The sequence below is a fragment of the Amphiura filiformis genome, chromosome 8 (assembly GCF_039555335.1).
Source record: "Amphiura filiformis chromosome 8, Afil_fr2py, whole genome shotgun sequence".
NCBI lineage: Eukaryota > Metazoa > Echinodermata > Ophiuroidea > Amphilepidida > Amphiuridae > Amphiura > Amphiura filiformis.
Window position 1 is genome coordinate 44,253,630 of NC_092635.1, and position 19,507 is coordinate 44,273,136.

Consider the following 19,507-nt stretch of genomic DNA (forward strand, 5'->3'; position numbering starts at 1 on the left):
TAACAGCCCTACACATAGGCATCACCTTCACAGTGGGAGTGCCCTCCCCCCTCGGATTTATTATGGTTATATTGGTTTAAACATAGCCAACATGAATTAAACATGTGATATTGTTCAATTTTATCAAAAAAGGAGTGCAACCTTTCAAATAAATTGAATTCATTTTGCTCCAACTCATATACTGGCTTATATCTAGTGTTATGTTGAGTACTTTTACAGAACAAACTTGGTTGTATTTTGAGGAATGTATTATTGAAGAACACCTAATGATTTTGTGTCTGTCTATGCAGTGGTTTATATCGGGTATGAATGAGATATTCCAATCCATACACTCCTATGGAAGACATGACCTTAATCTCCCACACAGGGTGTATGAATTTCAAATACCTGAATGGGTGACTCCATTAGAAATCTACACCCCCTGTATGGGAGATTAAGGACATGTCTTCCATAGGGGGTATGGATTTTGACTGGAATAGCCTTGTGTTAAAATGAAGAATCACTAAGTGTGTTCTATGAAAGTAATATTTCATGTTTTGTTGTATTGTTTATTGCCATGTATATAGCCCAAATAAAATACAGAATGTTGGAGAATTAGTAACTTTTGACTGACTTTGGATGTTTTCTTTAATGTGATGTTACTGTAGAAAAACAGGAGCAAAAAAAAAAGTATTGGCAATTTCATAGAGATTTCATCAGCACCAAGTTTACATATCTTGAGGTTCGTTCAGCATAAATAGGCAAACGGGGGAAGCCGACAGTGTCCAAACCTTTTTGCATTGCGCTGGTATATGAGTTGCAAAGGCCTGGTTCAATCCCCAATTCAACCTTTTTGCCAAATATGCTATTTGATTTTGTGTTCTGTCAGGAGAAATACATAGTAGGGGACAATTTTTCTTTTCATTTCGGCAACTTGGTCCACTTTTTTTCAATTCAGCAACCTATTTTTTTTTTCATTTGGCAACTTTGTGAACTTTTTTTCAGTCTGGCAACTTACTCAACTTTTTTTTCATTTTGGCAACATGGTCCAATTTTTTTCAATTCAGCAACTTGCTTTTTTTCAATTGGGCAACTTTGTGAACTCTATTTTTCATTCTGGCAACTTACTCCACTTTTTTCATTTCGGCAACTTGGTCCACTTTTTTCAATTCAACAACCTATTTTTTTTTCTATTTGGCAACTTTATGAACTTTTTTTATTTTTGCAACTTACTCCACTTTTTTTTTTTTCATTTCGACAACTTGGTCCACTTTTTTTTTCAATCCAGCAACCTTTTTTTTTTTTCAATATGGCAACTTTGTGAACTTTTTTCCATTCTGGCAACTTACTCCACTTTTTTTCTTTCATTTCAGCAACTTGGTCCACTTTTTTTCAATTCAGCAACCTATTTTTTTTTCAATTTGGCAATTTTATGAACTTTTATTCATTCTGGCAACTTACTCCAGTTTTTTTTTCCTTTCGACAACTTGGTCCACTTTTTTTTCAATCCAGCAACCTATTTTTTTCAGTTTGGCAACTTTGTGAACTTTTTTCATTCTGGCAACTTACTCCACTTTTTTTTTCATTTGGGCAACTTGGCCCACTTTTTTTCAATTCAGCAACCTATTTTTTTCTTCAATATGGCAACTTTGTGAACTTTTTTTTCATTCTGGCAACTTACTCCACTTCTTTTTTTTCTTTTTCGGCAACTTGGTCCACTTTTTTTTCAATCCAGCAACCTTTTTTTTTTCAATATGGCAACTTTGTGAACTTTTTTCATTCTGGCAACTTACTCCACTTTTTTTTTTCATTTCGGTCCACTTTTTTCAATTCAGCAACCTATTTTTTTTTTTCTTCAATATGGCAACTTTGTGAACTTTTTTCATTCTGGCAACTTACTTCACTTCTTTTTTTTCATTTCGGCAACTTGGTCCACTTTTTTTCAATCCAGCAACCTTTTTTTTTTTTTCAATATGGCAACTTTGTGAACTTTTTTCATTCTGGCAACTTACTCCACTTTTTTTCTTTCATTTCAGCAACTTGGTCCACTTTTTTCAATTTGGTGCACTGTTTTTTTCTTCAATTTGGCAACTTTCTGCACTTTTTTCATTCTGGCAACTTGGTCCCTTTTTTTCTCCAACAAGGCAACTTAGTTAAACTGACTTTTTTTAGCAACTTTGCGCACTTTTTTTCTTCCATTTTACTGGGAAATTTGTTTTAAAATGTGTATAAATGGTCATTGCCATGGTAACTACCTATCTTTGAATTCTCTCCGAATATTCTTGTATATCATAATACATGTAGGCATATACAAACTTTTGTAATGCAGTGGCGGATTTAGAGGGGGGCGCACCCGGCGCGCGCCCCCTCTATTTTTTTTGCAGATCGGCGCCTGACTCTGTGTATTTTTGCAGAGCGGCGCCTGACTTTGTGTGGGCGCCGAGCCGTGGCGGCGGCAGTGTTGGCTCGGCGCCCCCTCTATTGAAAATTCCTGGATCCGCCCCTGTAATGTATGGTAAAGAAGGGTCAATTTATGGCCAAAACACCCAAAACCCTAATTTCAAGAGGTTATAATCATGTTAAAAACCATAGGACACAGCAAAATGTTGTGATTGACCTTCGTAACCAAAACATCCACCTCAATAGATATATTTTGCATGGAGCATAAATCATGTTACAAAATAATTTCCATGTAAAAATTACATGATTTGGTCAAAAATTGCCAATTAACAAACAAAACATCAAAAGTAAAACATAATCCGATATAATTTTTCTGTTGAACAAACTTTAACAAAAACGTCACACAATGATACCAACTCTATTACATTTATTCCTGTTTATAAATAATAGCGACTACAAAAACTATTATTGAGAAATAATTTTTCACAATGAAGGACAGATCTTCAGACGGAAGCGTTCTTATAATCTTTACTCTATTCCATGGCGTACGATAAAAATTGTTGTAATTAGCACGCTTTTTATACAATTTGCATAATTTACGGATTTTTTTATGTTATGAAAACTACATACAGTAATGCGACTAAAAATGACAAAAACTAATTTTTGATGAAATGATGATTTTGGCCTATCTAATTACACCTGTCCCACCATTCTAAACACGTATACATTTGTGACCGTCCACGGCGAATGAGCCGTAAATTCCTCCCCCAGTCAATTTTGTTTTATTTCGTGTTTAAAAATAAACATCATAAACTTAAAAATGGTATATCATTTGACTTCAAACGATATCCAGAAGCGGAGTTATGGTTAGTTAAACTTTGCTCCTTCAACAAAATTATAGCTTTTTTCGTTTCTATGTGCGTCTCTTTTTCCACATTGCTGGCAATAAATATCAAACAGTCATTATTGGCGGTCATTTCAAATCATCCCCAAGTCAACGAGGTTTAAGAAGGTTCTCTCCTTGTTAATTGTTGGTTATGCATACCTATACAAATAACACACCACTTGAAAAGGATTTAGCAAAAGCAAACAAAGACCAGAGTTATTAAAAGTTCTATAGCCATCTAAGGTAGAAGCTTATTATCCACTTCAATAATAGGATTATTGATTGGTGTTGTGACTATCAAAATAAGACAGATGTCGCCGCCAGCTTTAGTGACCGATGAATACGACCTTCGTACACATTTTACACCATAACTCAGAATACAATTTAGGGAATTTACGGCTCGTTTGTGCTGCCGGGTCACATTTATATACTTCAGACAAACAATTTGGAATTTATGAGGCCCAAAGGTTTCCATAATTCCAGGGTTAAGACCATTCTTTTGTCAGTAAGAGGCATTAGGATTTAATTTACATTTGACTACATTCAATAAAACAATCACAAACCAATTATTCAGTTTCTGTCAAGATTATTTTAATGTTTCAATATTTACAGTATAAGTAACCAACATTATCTTTATGAACACATAAACGGTATAATAGTAATAAACATTTGGGTTTGGTACAATGTACCAACATATAATTACATTCTCTACATACAAGCAATGGGCTGATCCATTTAAAGACCACAATCCCTCTGTGGAAGATTTTTGAAACATCTTCCACAGGGGGAGTATGAATTCCAAATGGAATTTCACATTAACCAACTCTATTTGAAAATTGTCCTTCTTTGAAAGAATCAGGTTGAATCCTCACAGGGTGTATGAAATTCAAATGGAGCTGCCTAATGTGTTCATTCCATATGAAATTCATACTCCCCTGTAGAAGATATTTCTAAAATTTTCCACAGGGGGTGTGGATTTTAAATAGAATAGCCCAATCATACAGAGATGCATAACAATTCTTTAACATATTCATTTTTGTTCTGGGTTGACTGCGGTAGAGTTGCTTGCCCAAGAGAACAAACATTTTGGATGAACTTTTCAAAAAAGAATTGATTGGCAGTATTTCCAAGTTGAAATTGAATTGAACTGAATTGACTTTCTATGATCAAGAAATTCTTGACATGTAACTGTGTAATAACTTTGAATATATTCCTAAAATTACAAAAGTTAGTCATTCTTTAACAATGACAAGCATCACTAGTTGAACGCAGCAACAATTTTGGCTATGTATTGGGGGGGGCAGTGCAATGTAGCCCTATCTGTAATAGCTACCAGGTGTCATATTTTGCAGATGTATACAATATAGAATTGTGGAATATGCATTTGCTACTGGGGTCCATAAAAATTATTATGTTTTTTAGCAGGTTTGCTGTCGGACAATTATCCAAATTTGTCCGATGGCGAATCCGCTAAAAAACCCAATTAGAATGAAGAAATTGTCAAATGTCTATAGGGCAGAGCTATACAGACAGAGCTTTTTTGCATCAAACCCTTCGACAGCAACTTCTTTCATTCCCCTAAACAAGTATGAGTATTCAATTGTTGAATTGGTGTACCTTTGCCTATATAAGCATCGGTACTTGCTTCCAAAATTAATTTCAGCACATGTATTCAAAATCTTACATAACTTACAGCACTGGCATTAGGAACTTGATTTTTGCATATTCCACCCCCACATGTGTATACACATGGGACATAGCATAATAATAATAATCTGCCTACTGTCTTTTACGCCTGCAAATGAAAAGCCACAATCTCCACTATGAAAAATGTTTAATTTAATATACAGCAATGCATATTGATCAACTGTTTTGGCAAGTATCCTGCACTTTATAATGCATTACAACAGCTTTATTATTAGAAAAGTTTGCCAACATGGCTATAATCATATTTGATTCAAAAGACAACTTTGGAAGTTAAGCACTTATGATTTCACCGACTTATCACGTAACACATAACACAAATCGACTTCGCAAACTATAAAACATACTCTCTTTCACCATTCACGCCTTCCATGCAACAAATACACATGTCACAGCGACACATAACTCAATATATATAGATATATAGTAATAGGTATGTACATTTTTACATAATTTACAAAAAAGAAAAAAGTTTGCACTTATTTTAACTAAATAACTTTTGTGATTGCATTAGTATAAATTATTGTATCAAAAGAAGTAACTATTTTTATGTACAACTTTACAAAAAGAACAAAAAAGTTTTAATCACAAGTGCACCATTCCATTCATCAAATTGATCATGTTTTAACATCAGCACCACCGATTATTGTTACATATATTGGCTTATTAAGAAATATTGATCATCATTTTATTATTAATGCAGCTATTATTATATTGGAAATATTTTCAATGACAAGAGATGTGGTTAGAGAGATGACAATTCAATATGATACAAAAAAATTTTTGAGTTAAAAAACATTTCTGTCCGTGATACATACATGATTACTACTACACAGTAATTTAACATGAGTTATGCTATACATAAAATATGTTGGATAATCATGAGTATCATCCAATATTACAGAGGCAGCGCCTATGCCAAGGGAGGCATTCCACTCTCAGAACCAAAATTCATCAAAAAGTTCACATTTTTTGGCAAAATATCATATCCTAATTTTTTTGCCCATCCTCCCCATGTAACTTTAGCACCCATCCCCTGGAAACCTGGGCCCTGTGTAGGTCAGATACAGTGCACATTGGCCATTTCAGCACTTCCCAAATGCTTTTCTTGTAATGCATGTAGTAACCATTATAACAGCACTTACCCAGCAAACACAAAAATGTTTTTTTCAAAACATTATTGGATTTGATCAAAATGTTTTAATAACATAAAAATGTTGGGTTGTATAAAGGTCATGAAAAAACATAAGAACAACATTTTAAAAATGTTAATGTAAAATATTTGTTGCAAAATATTTTTACCAACATTAAAAATAATATTTTGCAGCAAGTTTCCAAAAATGTTTTTGGAATGCTTTTGCAATGCCTTATACCTCTATACAACCCCACATTTAAATATTTTCTGTGAAATGTTCTGTGTTTGCTGGGTAAGTATTATGTATGGTACCTTTTTGATATTTGTTGCCAGGTAACCTTACAAGTTACTGATTGGCTTCAGAATTTCTGGCCCGAACATATGGAATCCTCACACTGATCTTTAATTGTTGCCCACCAGACCACTTGTGGACAAGTCCACAATTTGAGAAATGCAATACAAAAACTGTCATATTATTTTGGTATTTTTCGGGCAAGATTTGGTATATAATGCATATAATGGTCTCAAAGATGCTATTCATTAAATCGGAGAGCAAAGCAATACATACAAATTTCACACTTTCAGTGTCTTCAGACTTGGAAAAACTTTACGAGGGTGTCCAAAAAGTCTCTTCTCCATTTTAAGCTTTTTATATAAAACATGCTATTATGTTAAAGGTGCTTGCCCTCATCCCCACCACTTTATCCCATCAAAATGCAGATTTTGGTATCAGGTGAAAGTGCATATTTTCCTCAATATTACACCAATGAAACTTCAGTTCTGTAATATGTTCAGTTCTATAATGATAGACAAAGATAAAAAGACTAGTTTGCGTCTGACGTCATCTGTCAATCAAACTCCGAGCACGGTTTGTTTACAAGTGTCGTGATGATATGAGTTGCTGAACACGGCGGTAACACCGGGCGCCTTATTGTTAATTTTGCACCTTTTAACATACAAACCATCTCAAAAGTTAGGTCTTAATAGTAGGAAACTTTTTTTGGTGAATGCACCATGTCCACAATGCCTAGAAAAGTTGCTTTTTGCCTTGTAAGAGTATGTATTTTTCGCCATTCACTGCTATTCCTTTTCTCCGATCGGCACCAGCCAGATGAATCGACCTTCCTTATACGCGCTATTAGCCAATCAAGGATCGTAGAAAATTTGATTGACAGTGACGTCAGACGCAAACTAGTCTTCTTATCTTTGTCTTTCATTATAGGATACACATTTTTGCTTCTAGAATCCAAATTGCTGGAACAATTTAGCTTAAAACTTGGAATAGTTATATTTGAGTGATGGGCCTCAATGTGAGGAACAAAACACAACTGGACATGCACCTGTAACAGATAAAATGCAAGAAAGAAGCTAACCAAAACAGAAAACCCCATTCTGACATGACGAAAAGGGACAAGCCCAATAATTTTCACCTCAAAACAGGTCATATATCTTTATATGCTGGTGTTTTATCACCATGATTTAATAGCATAAATCTCATTAATAATAATTGCTGTAGTTTGGGAAAAATATAACAAAACTGGACATTAGAGCTACATAAAATGGAATGTCAGCAAAATTATCCAGGTGAGCACTCGAATAAAGTCGATCCTGAAAACCCATCAAAAATTGTGGCATTGTATGTTGTGTGACGAAATATCCTTATTATGCAAGGGGTCATAAAACTTGTCACATTTTAATACTCGTATAAACTATTGCTACAAGTGTGTTATCTTCATTTTTGTTTTCCAAATTTCATTAACATCCCTATGTTTGAACCATTATGTGCATTACATTTTGGTTATAGTTTTCAGCAGAGAACTTCAGAGGTATGTAAATTTGGCGCAGTTTATGGCGTATACGGAAGTGGGATTCTGATTGGCTAATTGAATCACGTCATCATCACATCAGCACCTCATTCGCTGGTCAAGCTGCGTAGCAGCGCGTGACTTTGTTCTTTTTACGCGATAATCAGACAGGGCAGATGGACACTGCTAAAGTAATTTGCTGAATGGTATAACACTTTCACTGGGATCACTGATTGTGACTTTACATGATTAGACGAGTCTCAAAATTATTGAAATATTATTTCATATGAACAAATTAGTATAATTACAATCTGCATTATATTTATCGCATTATCCACAAAAACAGGAATAATTGTAAAATTCTATACATAGCATTAACATTGCCATTTTAGTACTGGTAAAATGATAGCTGAAGAAAGCACTTTTTGTTAGGTACTTTGCTATAAGTATGAAAAAATCTACACACAAATAAAAACAAAAAAAATGAAAAAACACACAAAAAAACCAAAAAAACAACAACAAAAAAGTTTGAAATAATTGATCAATCAATTATTATTAATGACTCTAAACTCATTCTACCAAGATTATTTATAGAATTAGTGGGAGTTGTTAAAATCATGATAGATTTGTGGCGAGGGGGAAAATGCGCACAAATATGTGATATATCCAGTAAGTATGTACCATACTTGACCTAATTAGCGCCCTCCCCTAATTATATGTGATAACGTAATTGACAATTGTCTAATGAATAATGTCCATTTTGAGTTTCATAGTTTCATTTTGAGTTCTAGGAGCATATAGTAATGCCTTCTAGAACTGGATTTATATTCAAAGTAACTGTCAGGGCTTGGAAGAGTTCCCTTCCCTGGAAAAGTGCAAACTTTCTTAACAGGATAACATTTCTCACAATTTTTTGATTTATTCCCTTAATTTGGGGAAGCAAAATTACCTTACAAATGCCCAAATGGGCTATTCAGTTGAAATCCACACCCTATATTGAAGACATGATTTAAATGTTCCACACAGGGAGTGTGAATTTCAAATGGGGTTACCTGTCTGGGTGACTCCATTTGAATACTACACCCTCTGTGTGAGAGATTAAGGTCATGTTTTCTATAGGGGGTGTATGGAATGGATTTCAACTGGAATAGCCCTCCCCAGTATGCAGCTTCCAGTATTGGCTTCTCTTTCAATCCTGGTCACTGGGATGAGATGAGAGACCAAAGTCACCGGGGATGAGTATGACCCACTGAAGACCAAGCGGACTCACCACACCAACTACATAGTTTAGGTACAAAATGTGTACATCTTGTGACATTTTTTCCAGTTTTAACATTTGACCTCTTTACATAGGAGTATAAACCAAAGCGGTTTGACTTGGGGACGAAATCAAAACTCAACCAGTGGTCAATCGCCGGTTCCGGGCGGTTCCCTCTGGTTGCTGTTGTTTTAAACAATGGAAACCGGACGGAACCCCCCGGAGACTGCCGGTTGAGTTTTGATTTCATCACTTGGTGAGTATGGACATCATATAACCATGCTGGTCGACACTATGATGGGGGCCACACTTTTCCTATCTAACAACTCCACATTAAACCTGAATCTATAGTCTTTATATCTTCCTCAAAGCAGTCTTTATGCTTTCCTCAAAACAGTAAAGTGTAATCAAGTTCTGTGCTTTTCAAAAACTGCTAATTTTTGGATTCCTTGCATCATTTCCTTTCTGAAAATGTATAAAAATTTATCATCATTATTTTTAGAGATATACTAAAAATAATATCTAAATTACTGCTTTGAGGAAGGCATAATGACTATACATGTAGTTGATTCCCCCAAAAGGATATTGTACAAGAGGTACAGTCTTGAATTATATTGATATCAACTATTAACACTGTCTTCAGTTAGCTTAGAAAGGTATGTATTTTATTATAAAAATAGGTAAATTGTCCAACATTTGTCAGTAACTATATGTCTCTCATAAGTATCCCAAGGACACTGATTAATATATCATCACAGAGGTCTGAAATCACAAGAAAACTTACACCCTTCATATATTAATGAACTGATTTTAAATTTACACATGTTATTAAGGGATGGGGTATGAACGTTTGGACAGTATTTATTGTGGGACATTAGAGCACATCAGACATATCGAATTGCATTCTGAATACGAGAATGTCCTGATGATATCAAATAATTTTGATTTTTTTTTTGAAATTAGCAATGTAGTATACATTTTTAGGAAAAAATCCATATCTTCAATATGAAAGGTCAAAATTTTCAATTGATCGTCAGCTTTTCCTCCCAGCTACATACACTTTAAGAAAATATCATTAGATTTATAAAATTTACTTTGAGGACTGTTATATATCAAAAATGTGAAAAATATCAAATTTTAATAATTTGTCATAAAATTTGTATTATATCGTGAATTTCAAAAAAATGAAAATTATTTGATATAAGCAAGACATTCTTCGTATTCAGAATGCAATTCGATATGCTCTCATGTGCCACAAAAAATACTGTCGAAACACTCAAAATGCTCATTCCTGATCCCTTAAGTACAATGAACTTTTCAACTTTAAAGATGGACGCAACTTTTTAGGATTGAAAAATATGACAGGAAAAGTGTCTTAAATTTTCTCAACTGTTTGAAAAGATATATATTCCTCTATCTTCCCCAAATTCCAAAATTGTTCATGTTGCATAATATCCATAATCAATACCTCCTTATTTTGCATAGTCTAATTTAATTTTCAAATAATGCTATTTTGATGAGTTGCATATCACATTGTAATTACTGTTTAGTTTATGCGGCTCCAACTTAACAAAACTTCCCATCATACTTATTATAAATATACACACAGTGACAGGAAGTCTGCATGGTTGAGACACCGATACCAATGCCACCTTTATATGGCTATATATTGACATGAAAAATAAAAACAGGATGTGTTGTTTCTATACCAAAAATAACCAGTTTGTTCACATGCTTACAGGAACAGCTTCTAAATTTGGCAACGTTTGTTTTACGTATCGCACAGGGAAAATCCCAATTACTACGTATTTCTGAGTTTTTCTATGTACCTTCCTTGCGTCGAGACATGGAGTCGTTAACATTTTATTTACTGTCATTTGTCATTGTGATAATATGATTTTTGAGATGCTAACATACAACTCTAATGTCATTTAATAACATACTAACTTTTTGAATAAGTTCACCAAAACTGATACATTTCATACTAAAATGGCGAATTATGTTTTACAAGTCCAGAATTGATTTGCAGTTTGGATGTTTCATCTTCTGTGCAGAAGATTTCATCAGTAATAAGCGCTGATCCAGCCGCTGCACCTCCTCTGGCAATGCTACTACTATTATCCCAAAAGTGCCCTGTTCCTTACTTTGTTTCACGACAAAACCATGTCATAGATTGGGAGAGGGGGGAAAAGTAACTTACAAACAAACTTGATGGATCAAAGCAATGTTGATCAGAAAAGGGGGGGGCAGGGGACAACAACTTATTAAGTCATGTGTACGATCAGCTACTGCAAGGAACCAAGCACTCTGGGGATGAGGGTAGGAGGATTTCTATTAAAACCGTCTACACAAAAAATGAAATGAAATGAAATGTCTATAAACTATATGACTAAATTCTGGATTTATAAATAAATGATTTGCAATTTTAATGTTACATACTGAGTCAAATTCAATCTACTGGTATACAATTTCAATTGTGTAGCTGTCCTTGGTATAAAAAGATCAAATTTTGTGCTAGGATCTTACATTCTGTCGTTAAATGCAAAAAGGTCGTATGTGCTTTGTTATTTTTTATGCGCATACAACCTTCATCCACTCAAATGACCATTTATGTTTGGTATGCTAATTGCACACATTCGATGAGGTAATTTCTCTTGCTTCTTCAAAAATACCTGCGAACAATTCAATATGCGAAATTCTAGGACCTACTAGAACCCTGTGTGGTACACTTGTATCTTAAAAAACATAAATAAATCGATAAGGCAACGGAAAAAAATCTGTTTTACGGAACAAGCAAGACCTAGATTTTGTGTTTAAGAGAATTTTTTTTAATTTGCTAAATCGTCAAAATTAATCAGCTATATTTTTGCCAAAATCTATTGATTTTGACTGACAATTTTTGAAAAAAAATCAGAACATTTTCAAAAATTTTTTGCAAAATATCACCAAATTTTTTGACAGATTTGTCAAGATTTCAGTGATATTTTATGGTCATTTTATCCACTTGAAAAAAAAAAATTCTGACCGACCGACCCTCCTTGAGCCTGCCTGGCCATAAAACATATTTTTTCCGTCGTCTACACAACAAAACATATTGCCGCTATACAACTGCTACTGAGCTTGGATCTGATAAACTCCTGTTCTTCTTCACCTTTTTATCCTTCTTTTGTCCTTTCCCCTTTTTTGTCCTTTTTAATAATTTCTGTGGTTTCCCACTTTGTATTGCACTTTGCACTTTGTCCTCTGGCGACTGGAACCTTGCTGGTTTCCGTTTCGGTTGTAAAGGTGCTCTGTGCTTATTCAAATGTCTTAGTTTGGATGCTGCTGGTGCATCTTCAAAACCGATGGATTTTTCGAAGCGTACGCCGCCGTCCTCGTCTAAGCTCAACCCGTCATCTGTGCTGTCGTTGTCGTCTTCGCTGGCAGCTTGGCCCAAATCTAGCATCGGCAAGTTGGCTGTGAGTGATTGTCTGTAAGGTGATGACAAAAAAACCCAAAACATAGGTTTATCATATATGATATAGAATCATGTCAGAAAGATATCTTAACCTTCCCAGAATCCTTTGCAACATCCTTTACATCAAATGACACTTCTATTTCTATGTACAGGTTTCCTTTGTTTTAATGTTGAGAATAGACTGGCTAAACATGGGATCGATAGTCAAGAAATAAGCATATTTTTTGCAAGTTCTGGATGTGATCTAGTTGAGGTACTTTTCGTTAATACTTTCGACCCAATACAGAAAATTGAAATGAAAGAAATACATTGTGGGAAGTGTCAGATATCTTCTCTGGATTCATGTGATGTGAATACACTAGGATAAAACATGCTCATCTGTCAGGACACAGTTCTTTAACCCCAATATATGTGTATACTCATAGAATGAACTTTGAATGAATTGGGTGCTAAACCTGAGGTCAAATTTCGATGGGAAGTTATGAAAATGAGAATATTTTGGCACTTAGTGGTGGTTTCCTGTAAAATAGTATCATGTTATATGGTAAAACAAAAGGCTGAGAACCATTCTTCTGCTCCACATTTCTTGGCATGATATAATAAAGGGAAATAATCAAGCCTAAATTTGTGTGTATAGATAGTGCATAAGAAACATGAAAAAACAGGAAACTAATAGAATGGGTAATAACAACAGGGTGTTACATCATTTCGGATCCTGTATATTTTTACCAGCTATATTATAATTAAATGGAAATTGTATCTGCATGAAGAATACCAATAAAAAAGTACAATGAATATGTAGAATACAATGAAGAACACTGGTATAATGTCACCCTACTACGATAATTGCTTTAGTCATTTTTTGTAATTTTGAGAACAAAGTACAAAATGTAGTTCAATCATGCATGTAAACATAATTATTCACCAATCTTTGCACAAGAACAAATGATAATGATACAAATTAAAGGGAATAATCAGAAATAATTAGGGTGATTATGTAACTGATGCATGCTTGAACCATATTTTGTACTTTGTTCTCAAAATTAAAAAAAAAAAAATGACAAAGGCAATTATCGTAGTAGGGTAACAATAAGGAATGCTCCCATGGAAGAGGACGAAAAGAAGAGAACACAGATGCAGTTGAAGAGGAAAAAGAAATAAGGAAGAGGGGTGCAAACAATCACTGTTCTCTATAATAGGCATTCCTATCCATACCAAGGATCTTTTCAGATAAAGGCCTATCTATGTATGGGAACTAATCCAAGTAGGTGTAACTTATCAGAAGTTCTGCATCCTGAATGCATTAATAGGAAACTGGTCATTTTTGTTTGATTCATTTTTCACACTGCCAACAATTTAGAAACAATTTCCCTTGTTTTGAATTTTCACTGACTTCCAAGCCTACTGAACAGACTTATAAGACTTATACACTTGAAGAAAGTTGCAGTGCACATGATTTTTATTTCTTGCAAGTTTATGAGAACGTGAAAAGCACAAAAAATAAAATGTAACTGAAAATGATCACTTGCACAGTAGCTCAAGAAAATGATCAAGATCCAATACCAATAGAGAGTGTTAAAATAAAAAAAACCAGGAGAAGTGTGAAATGGAAAGAAACAAACATGAATTTATTTAATTCCAGCTGCGACCTGACTTGCTTTTGAAGGTTAATATGGACAAAACATGGACAAAATGTAGAATTCCAGTTCAAACTGGACTTGGCACAGAATGAATTTATGTCATCTTGCCAATATTTTTGCCAGTCACCATGTCATACTGTCTACAAGACTATGACAATTATCACCCTATGCATGATTGGAATTCACAGATTTCAAGGCAAATGGTGCAAATTGGATTAATTTGTTAACTAAGACATGGTTATGCAGTTAACAGCTTCATTATCACTGACAACTTAAATGTGATTGTATGTGGTTTTCTCCTGACTCTTGGAAAATTCCACAATTATTTGTTTTCATAGAAAAGTTTGGAAATATATAATTCCAGAACCTACATTTTTCAAAGTTAACAAAACACAAGAACTGAATAAATTTGGTGCATTTTCAAAAAGACTGTAATGGAAAAGTGGGATTCATGTCAAGACTTTTGACTTGCAGGCCAAGAAGTGGTCTTAACGTGGATTTTCCCATTCAAAGCCATGAGGGCGGAAGAGACGGTAGCAGAGAGAGACGGCAGAAGAAATATCAAGACCAAGATAGCAAATCAGACAGATGGATGGATAAGCAGACAGAGACTGAAACTGAAGAGATAGGCAGAAGGGGGAGGTGGATGTGGGTGGCGTGTGTATCTGTCTGCATGCCCATCACATGTGCAAAATAAGTATTTGCAGCATTAAGTTTTGCTTCGCTTTAATGTTCACTGAATTGGCTGAAGGCACTAGTAATAAACATACTGAAGCAATGTGACTTGTTCGGCACAGTGCACTACAAATCATCTCATGTCTTACATGTTCATTACAAGCACTAAATGATGTCCTTGTTACGTGTACATGCTGCATTGGTTTAACACACATGGGGGTGAACTATATATGGACGTATCCCAACTAGGAAGTAGTTATAGATTAGAATTGATCTATGTGCCATTTGACCTATTGTAACGAAACTCCAGCTACTTGTAAGGAATTAAGATGTCTATAGTTACTGAGAAATTAGTCATCATTTGTAGATGTGGGCCAACAGCTTCTGAAGGTCAACAGTAATCTTGTTTCTGGCAAGACTAATACGACCTCAACATAGTGTTTTAGCTAGAAATTGCGGTTTGCATGTCAAATCTGATCTAGTTAAAAGTTCAATATACTTTCTCAACAACTGTAATGTAGCATCTGTCAAAGGTATTTTAATACTTGTTTAAAATTGTTTCCTCTCCATGGACCAAACACTTTGCCATTCAAAATGACTGGCATACAGACAGGTGAATAGCTAGGAAAACAAAATTGTTTACTTGTCCTCCACAACTTTTTTTGGGGGGAGTGGGGTGGCCTAGGTTGGTAAGTCAGACATTTTTTTTATTTTTATCATGCAAAAACGTGCCAAGGTACTATGCACTTACAACCCTCTTTAATTCAATTAACAATAAAAGACTCAATCTGGTCCAAGAAGGACCACAGAACCAATTTTGAAAAGTTATTATAATATTTTGTAGAATTCCTTATACAAGTTGAGCATACTGCTAACCGTCGAGCGCATATTATTTTCCACAAGGTCCTATGCACATGCTGGATGTATCACGTGTGTACGCGATAGTTAACTCATAAAAGGAACTTTGCAACAGATTATATCATCATCAACTTGCACAGTAACTAAGCTTCAATTTCTGAAATCCTTACATTCCTAGTATAACTTATACATGTAGTTATGGGTTTTACAATACTTATTTCCTTATATTGAGGGGTCAGTGACACAAAGACGTAACTCCATTTTGGCCATTCTGATGAGAAAAATGAGTTTAAAGATAATGGTCCACATTGATTTATGTAGTTAAGTCTTATGTTTCACTGGCCATTGATTTCAATTGGGTACTAAACGGAGTTACTTCTATGTGTTTATTGGAAAGTGCTCATGTTTCTGAAAATTTTGATATCAAAATTTCATTTCTGCAAAAAATGGAGTTACGTCTTTGTGTTACTGACCCCTTGATGTATGTGTTTTGTTGTATGCTCTCAATTGTTGCCTGTAACTCAATATCACAATTGCCACCTTCGGCCCGACTGGATTAGATCCTGTCATATATCCTTCTCTAACACTGAACTAAGTATCAATTTCAAATACAAGGTCTAAATTGGCAGTTAAACAATACATTGAACACACTTGGACCACTTGTGAGCAATCACACCATTATTGTTTAGAAACAGGAAATTTTCCCAAAAAGGAATCCAGTTGCTGTTTTAGTGTTCATTATTGTTTCCTCTTTTAGGATGCACTTTTGATGGTTTGTAATAAAGTACACGATGAACTTTGGTCTTTACCTACCAAAATTTGGTAATTTACTTGAATTGTTACTGTATGTTAAGATGTACAGAATAAAAATATGTTATTCTACGGCATGTAACAAACAGTATCAAGGTAACATTTAACCCTATTGTTTACAAAGGTTTTAGATTGGTGCAGTGGCGACACCAGGATTCTTTGAGAGAGAAAAGAACATTTTGTCGGTTGCAACACATAGTGGCGTAGAGCGATTTTCAAAATTTTCTGTTTCACATAGTGGCGTATAGGTTTAGAGCTAGCTATTATCCAATAATAGTTATTTCTTGTTAACTATTAACGATACAGTTTAATAAACTGAGCGCAAAAAGAAACTTATAATTTTTTACAACGCGTGAATCACAAGGTCATATCTTAAAATACTGTCAATCAAAATGAACCAAAATTACACACAGGATTACTTTAATACTCAATTACTCAATTTACTCAAAACACATATCAGTAACCAAGCAGTTGTCCAACTGACACAACAGCAAAATGCACTGTCATGGGACAGCTTCCTGGACTTCCTCCACTTTTACAGTCCAACATTTGGCACCCAGCACAAAAAATCTGTGAGAATGCACACAAGATCCTTGCACAGATGATAAAACGGTACTGCTTTCTGCTTTTCATACACTTTTTTCATGAAACAGGGCTGGGCTGTGAATGTGTTCCAGGAAGCTGTTCCATGTCAGTGCATTTTGCTGTTGTGTCAGTTGGATAACTGCGTGGTTACTGACATGTGTTAAGAGTAGAGTATTGAAGTAAACCTGTGTGTAATTTTGGTAGAATTTGATTGACAGGATTTCAAGATATGACCTTGTGAAAAATTATAAGTTTCTTTTTGAGCTCAGTTTAGTTTGAACTTTAACCTTCAATTTCAAATGGAATCGGGCCACTGAGAGATAACAGTGGAGGAGCATTGACTCCATTACTAGTAGCATATCCTTCAAAAACATTTTGATCTGAAACATATTTTGTCCATCACATACGCCACTATGTGTTGCGACCGATGCTTTGTAGAGACAAAAATATGTCACTTTTAGCCTAAAAAGTGAAAATTTTTCTGATTTTTAAAAAATTTGACAGGGACAAGTTGCGGAACCCCCTGGTGCTGTCACTGGGTTGATGTGACTTGATTTGTAAATAACTTCATAAATAAGTTCTTAACATGTTTAATTCCATCACAGGCCTCAATGTTACCATGGTAACATTTGCAACACCCCCAAGAATAACCTAAATAATAAATGTATACATACTTTTCCTGCTCCAGTGTCCTGATCTGTTCTGTTAGTACATTCTCCAAAGCTCGCTGTCCAGAGTCCACCTCCAGATGTCCGTTGCTCTTCGGTATCCTGCCGACTTCCACCGCCACCTGCTCCGAACGATCCCTTTCTTGTTCTCTCTGTGTGCAAGAATCACAATGATTGGAGTTCTTATTACACTGTTTGTCAGAGTCTTTATTGGAATGTTTCTCACATTTTGTGCCATTCATTACGGCATTTTTGTTATTACAAGTATTACTTGCCTGTTTGCAGCTTTCATCACCCTTTTTGGCATCAATTTTGGCATCAGAAGCTTTATGTTCTGTCTGCGTGCAATTCTTTTGTTTCACTTTACCATCATTGCTATTTGAGTCTTTTTCCTGCTTGCAATTCTTCTGTTTTGCCTTCCCATTTTTGCTATTTGAGTCTTTTTCTTGCTTGCAATCCTTTTGTTTCAACTTTCCATTTTTGTTATTTGAGTCTTTTTCCTGCTTGCAGTTCTGCTTTTTTACTTTCCCATTTTTAGCGATCTTTGTATCAGAATCTGTCAATGTTTTATCGCAGTTTTGCTCTTTTGCTTTGCCTTTTTTGTTATTTGATTCTGCAACCGTGTGTTCACACTGTTTCACATGTACTTTAGCACCTTTCCCACCTGGTTCCTTAATTGGCTTTTTATTCTTTTCCCCTTTCGCTTCCGTACTTTTGCTGCTAGAGGCACCCATGGTATACACAAAACAGTTCCACTAAATCAGCAGCAAATTTAAGAACAACACGGTGTCTATAATAATAATATATCCACTAGCACAATCCTGTCAAAACTGCTTGCACATCTTCTTCCTGGACAAAAGTATTGTCACAAAAATTCCACAGCCTTTCCAGAATATCAATCCTTAGCTCCAATTACCACATCACTACTCGAAACTTGACTAAAACACAATGCCACACGTAAAGCACAGAGCACTATTCCACTGTGGCAGGATTACACCACAAAAACAAAATGAATCCTTTTGGAAACCGCTGCGTTCGAATAACACAAATCACACACAACATACAATGGCTAGTATGTGATCACACAGCTGACTGATAGAGAACTAGCCAGCGATTAAGCCAACAAGAGAAAGAACTACCATCGGGGATACTTCCTTCCTACTAGCTATTGGTTTCCTGTTTTGGCAATAGAAGGCCACTGGTGCCCTGCCAAATGGATGGATGGCATTGATGGACAGGCACTAGGCAGGCAAACTATTAAAATAGGTATGAATCTAATTAACAAATGTGTCACTCATGCTGTAATTAATTATTACCTATTGATCAATTACGTCTTTTCCTATACATTTAGGTCATGCCCAGCTGACACAGGTGACTTTTTGAGGCTCTCAGGTTTAGCTTTGGTTAAAAAAACTGGTTTATGTGATATTCCAAAATATCTCAAATTGTGTGTGTAAGTGTGTCAAAATTGTTATAGTTTAGGGTTGTCTTTTTCAGAATCCCAGGTACACACCCCTACCCAAACCAATATCTAGAATAAAGTATAACCCCACCCCCAGCACAGGAGGGAGGGAGAGTAGCTAAGATTATCTAAAAACTTGAAAGTTACCATTTGGTTTGGTTACATTTGAAATAAAGAATTAAAAG

The 19,507-nt window shown here is 35.0% G+C and overlaps 1 protein-coding gene across 1 annotated transcript in view; it reads right to left on the bottom strand.

Annotated features, from left to right (window-relative positions):
* Nucleotides 1-10,554: 10,554 nt before the first annotated feature.
* LOC140159570 (unconventional myosin-IXb-like) overlaps nucleotides 10,555-19,507 on the bottom strand; it is a 152,133-nt gene continuing 143,180 nt past the window's right edge. Inside the window, exons 35-36 of the mRNA XM_072183061.1 lie at nucleotides 17,867-18,012; nucleotides 10,555-12,637 (exon numbers count right to left, since the gene is read on the bottom strand). Coding sequence (XP_072039162.1) covers nucleotides 12,268-12,637; nucleotides 17,867-18,012 — 516 coding nt within the window. The 3' untranslated portion in view covers nucleotides 10,555-12,267. The remainder of the gene's footprint in view (nucleotides 12,638-17,866; nucleotides 18,013-19,507) is intronic.